General features: G+C 35.2%; 1 protein-coding gene across 4 annotated transcripts in view; it reads left to right on the forward strand.

Moving 5' to 3' along the window:
- The window catches only part of CDC42BPA (CDC42 binding protein kinase alpha (DMPK-like)), a 418,998-nt gene that overhangs the window by 276,191 nt on the left and 134,942 nt on the right, over window positions 1-7,865 (forward strand). For all 4 annotated transcript variants that reach the window (XM_006897745.1, XM_006897747.1, XM_006897744.1 and 1 more), the window contains exon 12: window positions 6,083-6,216. In XM_006897745.1, the coding sequence (XP_006897807.1) occupies window positions 6,083-6,216 (134 nt within the window). The remainder of the gene's footprint in view (window positions 1-6,082; window positions 6,217-7,865) is intronic.

The raw sequence follows: 7,865 nt of genomic DNA on the forward strand, positions 1-7,865 counted from the left end.
ACATCCTTGTCTTCTCCCTGTTCACAGTGAAAATGCTTTTAGTCTTCCTCTATTGAGAATGATATTGGCTCTTGGTTTTGCAGATAATCTTTTGACTATATTGAAATTATCTTCTATTCCAATTTTGAAAGTGTCTTAATCAGAAAAGTGTATTGGATTTTATCAGATGCCTTTTCTACATCGATTTCTATGTCTTATTAATGTGGTGAATTATGTTGATTGTTTTTCTTATGATGAGTCATCTTTGCATACCTCTTATGAATCCCACTTGTAGGTAGCTATGATAAATTTTTTTAATGTGCTTTAGGATTCTGTTGGCTAAGATTTTGTTAAGGATTTTTGTGTCTATGTTCATGAGGGATATTGGTCTGTAGTTTTCTTTTTTGGTAATATCTTTACCTGGTTTTGGCATTAGGGATATGTTTGCTTTATAGAATGTCTCTGGGAGTGTTCCTTCTTTTCTATTTTTTAGAATAACTTAAATAGGATTGGTGATAAATCTTTTCTGAATGTTTAGTAGAATTCAGCCATGAAGACATTGATTTGTTTCAGGACTTTTTTAGTGGGGAAGTCTTTCTATGACCTGCTCAATTTCTTCTTTTGAGTAGGGCACAAGTTTCAAACAATTTTTCCATTTTCTCTATGTTTTCAAATTTATCAGCAAAGAGATTTTCATAATAGTCCAATATTACAGATTTTATTTCCTCAGGTTCTGTTGTAATGTCACCTCTAACATTCCTTAATTGAGTTATTTGTGCCTTCTCTTTTTCTTTTGCTAAGTTTGTCAATGATTTGCCAGTTTTATTGACCCTTTCAGAAAACCAGCTCCGGGTCTTATTGTTGCTTTCAATTATTTTTCTGTTTTCTATCTCATTGATTTCAGCTCTGATACTTATAATTTCCTTTCTTCTAGAGGCTGTTGGGTTAGATTGTTGTTCCTGTTCTATCTGATGAAGATGTTGAGTTAGATCATTTCTTTTTCTTATTTCTTTGTTCTTTGTGGATTTGCCTATTGCTATGAAGTGGCTGCTGAGGGCTACCTTAGCTGCACCCCAGAGGTTTTGGTACAATGTGTTTTCATTATCATTTGTTTCAAGGAAATTTTCTATTTCATTCTTTATTTCTTCTATAATCAAGTTGTGATCTATCTGGATGCTATTTAGTTTCTACATTGATGGCTTTATAAGCTTTATCCTCTTTTGCTTAATTTCTAGTTTTAAGGCATTGTGGTCTGAGAAGATACTTTGTATTATTTCAGTATTTTTTAATTTGTTTAATTTGCTTTGTGCCCTAATATGTGATCAGTTCTGGAGAATGTACCATGTACACTTGAGAAGAAAGTGAATTGAGTTTTATTTGGGTGCCCTGCTTGGAATACATGCACAAGTTCGAGTTGGCTAACTTTTTCAGCATTTTTGTTAAGTTTCTTTTGAGTTGACCTATCTCTTATCAAGAGTGGTGTGTTAACATCTCCTACCATTATTGTAGTGCTGTCTCTTTCTTACGTTCTGTTTAGCAGGTTTATCATTTGGTGCTCAGATGTTGACCAATGTTATGTCCTCTTGATCTATCTTGTCTTTATTCACTATATAGTGCTGTTATTTATCTTTTATAGTAATCTTCATTCTGAAGTCTATTTTATCATATTAGTATTGCCATTCCTGCATTTTTGTGGATGTAATTTGCTTGGTATATTTTTTTTTCCTAGTCTTTGATTTTGAGTCTATGTTTCCTTTTGTTTATTAAGATGTGTCTCTTGTAGAAAACATATTGATGGGCTTTACTTTTTTTATCCATTCTGCTACCATTTTTGTCTTGATTGGTGCCTTAAGTCCATTCACGTTAAGTAATGTCATTGACAGACCAGGTTTTATACTTGCCATTTTGCTGTGTTTCTTTTTCTTTTCTTTTTTTTTTTCCTTGTTACTGTGGTCCATCCACTTTCCTTTGGTGTCTCTGTGTGTAGGTTTCCCTTAAAAGTTCTTGTAGGTTTGGTCTTGTCTTCACAAATTCCTTAAGTTCTTTCTTTCTTTCCTGCAAAGGATTCAATTTCTCCTTCATATTTGATGGCGAGCTTTTTTGGATACAGGATCCTGGGTTGGCAGTCATTTTCTTTCATCTTTCTGTATATCCCATTGTCTTCCTGTTTGCATGATTTCTGCTGAAAAATCAAAACTTCCTCTGATGGCTTTTCCTTTGTAGGTGACTGTTGTTGTTGGTTTTTGTGTTTTGGGGTTATTTTGGTGCTATTTTTAGTATTCTGTCCTTTTATTTTGGAGAATATGTCTTGATGTTTTCCTTTTAAGGTTAATTCTACTTGGTATTTACTTAGCTTCCTGAATGTTTTTCCTCTTCTTCATAATACCTGGAAAGTTCTTCTAGTACCTCTTCTACCATTTTCTCAGTCATTTCCCTGTCCTTCTCATATTCTGGATTTCCAGTTATATGTTTGCTAATCCTTTTGATATCATACCACATAATTCTAGTATTTTCTTCATTTTCTTTATATCTCATCTCTAAGTTTTCTTCTAGTATGTTTCCATTGAGGTTCTTGTTTTCTAGTTTACTGACTCTCTGCTCCATACCTTCTTTTCTACTTTTTTATCCTTCGTCCACTTAAGCCTTTATGTTCTTGATTGCATTTTCATGCCTTTCTGTTATTTTTAGTACTTTGTTGGCAGTACCCTCTCTATTTTGTGATGATTTTTTAAGTTCTTGTATTTCTTTATCTGTAGTGTCAATTCTTTCCTTCTTTCATTTTTTGCATTTTCCATACTTGTACAAGTTCCTTGTCATCTGGCTCTGTGTCTCGGAAGCTTTTGCTTTCTTGTTAGTTTTCATTGCTTTTTCCATCATTTGCATCATCTTCTGTAGCTATTCAAATAACTTTTGCTCAGCAATATATTTTTTTTTCTGGTCCTCTACCTCTAGCTTATTTCCTTTATCTGTCCGAGTACAGCATTTGTCTTTCAGTTTGCTGTACCATGGTAACTTGTGGGTGCTGTGATGCTACAGGATATGTTACCAGTATGTCAAATGCCAGAAGGTCACCCATGGTGAACAGGTTTTAGATCTCCCTCATTAAGGTATTTAATGACAGACTAGGGAGAAGGACTGGCCATCCACTTCTGAAACAGCAAGCCTCTAAAAACAATATGAATAACAGAGAAACAAGGATAGTTACAGTATTAGATGTAGAGATTGGAAGTCAACCCAAATGAAGAAAAATAGTTGCAGACAACAATTTAATAGTTGGAACATGGAATGTATAAAGTATGAATATTGGAAAACCAAAAGTTGTGAAAATTAAATGGAATGCATGAACAAGTTACATACTAGGCATTAGTGAGATGAAATGGACTGGCTTTGTACTAATTAGAACAATGATAAATAAGCAAGAATACATACATCCAAGCACCAAATTAGCAATGTGCACATAATTCCCTTAACTAACTGACAGAATTCTTAGAGTTTAGGAGGCTCTAAGTCCAAATCCCAGGTATCAGCTCTAGGGAAGTTTTTCTCTCTCTGGCAGTTCTGGAGGAAGGTCTGAAAGTCTGCAGTTGGAACTCACCATCTTCTCCCTTGCAGTAAGTCTTAGGAGCCCAGTGGCAGGTTGTCATGCTTTGTCAATCCACTCGGCTGCACTGACTTTGAGTTTTATTTTGGTGCAATGGATATGAAGAAGTATACCTACTCTCTCTTCTACAAAGCAGAAGTCCCAGAGCAGATTTTTTAAATGTAAGCCTCAACATATACTCAAATTTTTATCTATGGACTCCATTGACTCCAGGATTCAGGAAATTTCCCAATTTTGATTATAAGGATCCCTTGTGGCATGACATATAACTTAATGGTTTGTTAATGAAAAGATCCACACTTCAAGTCAATGAGCCAATTCATGGGAACAAGATGAACAATCTCCTCTCATAAAGATTTACAGACTTGGAAACAACTTGAGGACAGTGGGCTTGGATTTGGGTTCGTTCTGATTACAAAGTCCTTTATTATGCTGCTGGAATGTACCTCTTTTTCCTTGTTACTGTTGCTTCACACACTACTAAGTCCAGCTATCCTGAAAGGTACTTACTTCTACCTAAGGCATCTCCAGATCCTTCACGTAGGTGAGGGCTTTCTTTCTTGTCTTGATCATTGATGTTTTTGTTTCCTGTAAAACATTCTTCATCTGGCAAATGTCTCCTCATCAATAGCACTTTTTCACCAGTTTTTGTATAGTATCTTCTAATCCCACTTGAATATTAGCTACATTAAAATAGAAATTTTAACTACTTTGTTAGATCTCTCTCATTGCTGTCCAGTTGAAACCAACTCATAACTGACCCTCCAACAGGTTTCTGTAAGGCTATAAATTACACGGGAGGAAATGGCTTGTCTTTCTGGAACTCATAGTAGATTTGAACTGCCAGAGAAGTACTGCTTTGGGGTGAACTTCAAAATACCCTACCAACTTGGCCATCAGATCTACCTTCTTTATTATATAGTACTTGCTATCAACAATTTACTTTTTTTTGGACCCAAAATAAGTACTTATGGTAACAACAGTCAGGAAATTAAACGTGTTGCATTGGGAAAAAAATCTCTTGAAAAGACCTCTATAAAGTGCTGGAGAACAATGATGTCAGTTTAAAGACTAAGGTGCACTTGGTCCAAGCCATGGTGTTTTCATTTGCTTTTTATGCATCTGAAAGTTGAATCGTGAATAAAGATAGTCAAAGAAGAATCAAAGATGTATTGCACTGGGAAAGTCTGCAGTTAGGGACATCTTCAAATTACCGAGAAGTAATTATATCAGCTTGAGGACTAACATGCTTCTGATTCGAGCTGTGGTCTTTCTGATCACGTACGACACATCTGAGAGCTGTACAATTAATAAGGAAGACAAAAGAAAAGAATTGATGCCTTTGAGCTGTGGTGTTGGAGAAGAGTGCTGCTGAACTGCCAAAAGAGCAAACAAATATATCTTGGAGAGGATACAGCCAGAGTGTTCTTTGGAGGCAAAAATGATGAGGCTTCACCTCGCGTTCTTTGAGCATGTTGCTAGGAGGGCCTATTCCTTGGAGAAGGACATGATGCTTGGAATAGTAAAGGGTCGGCGAAAGAGAGGAAGACCCTTGACCAGGTGGATTGACATGATGATTGCCACAGTGGACACTAGTGTGCCAGGAAGTGTGAGGATGGCACAGATACTCCCGGATTGAGATCTGTGTTCATAGGGTTGCTGTAAGTTATACTCGACTAGGCAGCATTTAACAACATTTTTCCCCAGTGCCTATACTATATCTGAGACTTCTTCCTTCAGTGCCATTGGTACTTGATTATAAGAACTTCCTGAAAGATTTCCATGTCAACGCATTCTTCCGTTGATGCTTCCTGCATTATTAAGTATTTTGTCCATAGAGTCTTTCAGTATTGTAGTTAGAAAATTGAATTTTATTTTCAACTGTAATAAGACTGCTCACAAAGGTGAAAATAGATGAGATATTGGAAGCAAAATTTCTATAACTTAACTTACTACCAATACAAGGTTGCTTCCCAACACTAGGATAACTTGTCTTTTTGATTGGTTGCATTTATTTTTTGTTTTAATCTCTTAATTGGTCCCAAAGGTGATGTTTTGAGAAATACAGTTAGGGTGGGATTTTTTTTTCCTAAGGAATATATAAGACGTTTTTATACAGGAAGCATCCTTACACTAGCATAAGTTCTTTACCATCATCTTTACGATTAATATGCATTCATTTAGCATATGACAGTGATATGTTGTGTCAGTAAACCTGACTTTCTGTGTACAGTCAAGTCGCCTACTCCTCACAGTGACCTTGTGAAGAACAGATCAGAACCTTGCCCTGTCCTGTGCCATCCTTACGATCTTAGGCCACCACCTTCAGAACCAGTTAAGAAATCAGTTCATTAGTTAAGGTATTAAATTTATTAGTAAACCTCATACCAAATTATTAATACTTATCTTTTTAAAAATGTCATCTCTTTAAACCATACTTGGCTTCAAAGATTTCATACAAATAATAAATATATTTTGTCTGGTTTATTTGTTTCTTTTCAGAATCAAGTCATTTTGAACAGCAACTGGAAGAAGCTAATTCTGTGAGACGAGAGCTAGATGATGCTTTTAGACAAATCAAGGCTTACGAGAAACAAATCAAAACTTTACAGCAAGAAAGGGAAGACCTAAATAAGGTAAAAACAGAGAGATTAACAAAGCATTTTCTAAAGTTTTTACCTATACCTATATTTTGTTAAAATAATTTGTAGTGAATTACAGTAACATATAAGTTTTATCTTTAAAAAATTGTACTTTCAAGAGCGGCATTGATTTATATCATTTGATTAATTGCTGATGATATTTTATATGTCCATATTTTCAAAGATTTAAAGCTCAGAATCTTGTGTCCTGATAAAGTTAGTCGCAACATTTGATCTTATAAGGACTTTTATTGAATGAAATCGTTGTGAATGAATAAGGAAATTAGTTTAACACCTAATGAAAAAGAAAATTAATGGCATATTTTATTTCTCATTCCTGATAAGAACATTCCTACGAGATTGTTTCTAAAATTTGTTTAATGATTTAGTGACAGTGTATCTTTCAGATCAACTTGGAGAAATAAGCTAGTCATTTTCATAAGAATTCTTTGTAGCACTTAAAAGAAATTATAAAAATCAACACAATTTGTGTTAGCAAGGACTGTAACAGAGTACAATAAATAATATCGAACCACTAGAGGAAAGGGCTTTACTTTGCCCTCATGCTGTACTTACCGTGACTTCTAGACAAAACAATAAAGTGCTGAGACTATTACTAGCCAACTTGCAAAGAAGATAAAAGTGATATATTGCATAGTGTAAATTAAATTCACTAGAATAATATGAACACACTGACAATATAGCAGGAATCTTCTTTAGGTAAAGATTTTTTTTATCTTACTGCCAGTAAACAAATGGAAAAAAATTTAAAATGAAAAAGAAAAAAATAACCATTTGCCAGTCCTTCTAAACCAAAGGACTAAATGAGAAAGTTGTAAAGATTAAATCTGATTGTTGTTACTGTGTGCCATGGAATTGGAACCAGCTCATAGCTGACCCTCCAGCCAGTTTTCAGAGGCAGTAAATCACACAGGAGGAGACCATTGTCCATTTTTCTCCTGTGGAGCAGCTTGTGGAATTGAACTGCATACTTTTGGATTGGCAACACAGTTCCTTACCACAATACCATCAGAGCTCCCCTAAATCAAATTAATTAGGTATATTTTTACTTCTTAGTGTTTCAAGCAGTGTTAGTATAGAATCCTTTTAAATCCATGGCCAATTTAAAAACATTTGGTATGTATCTGGCTGATGTTCCATTTGCTTGACTATACCATAGTAATAATACCACTGCCATCAATTCAGTTCCAAGTCATAAAGATGTTTAGGACAGAGTAGAGTTGCCCTTTAGGGTTTTCAAAACTGTAAATAGTAATAGTTTGGACATGTTGCCAGGAGAGGCTATTCCTTGGTGAGGGACATCATTCTTGGAAAGGTGGAGGGATGGGTGAAGGAGAGACACCTGACAAAATGGATTGACACGGTGAGTGCAGAAATGGGCTTGAGAGTGTCAGAGATGATGAGGATGGCACAGAACTGGACAGGATCCAGATCTGTTGTTCTTGGATTACTATGAGTCATACTTTGACTTGATAGCACCTAACAACAACAACAACAAATAGTTATTATTCTTTTATTTAATGGTAGTATTTCTGGTCCAGGGCTTTTCTTGGTTGGAAGTTGTTGTATTGCCTTTTCAATTTCTTCTTTTGTAATGGGTCTGTTCAGATGTTCAGTTTCAG

Source organism: Elephantulus edwardii, unplaced genomic scaffold (assembly GCF_000299155.1).
Source record: "Elephantulus edwardii isolate Elephantulus edwardi_28Jun2011 unplaced genomic scaffold, EleEdw1.0 scaffold00214, whole genome shotgun sequence".
NCBI classification, from domain to species: Eukaryota; Metazoa; Chordata; class Mammalia; order Macroscelidea; family Macroscelididae; genus Elephantulus; species Elephantulus edwardii.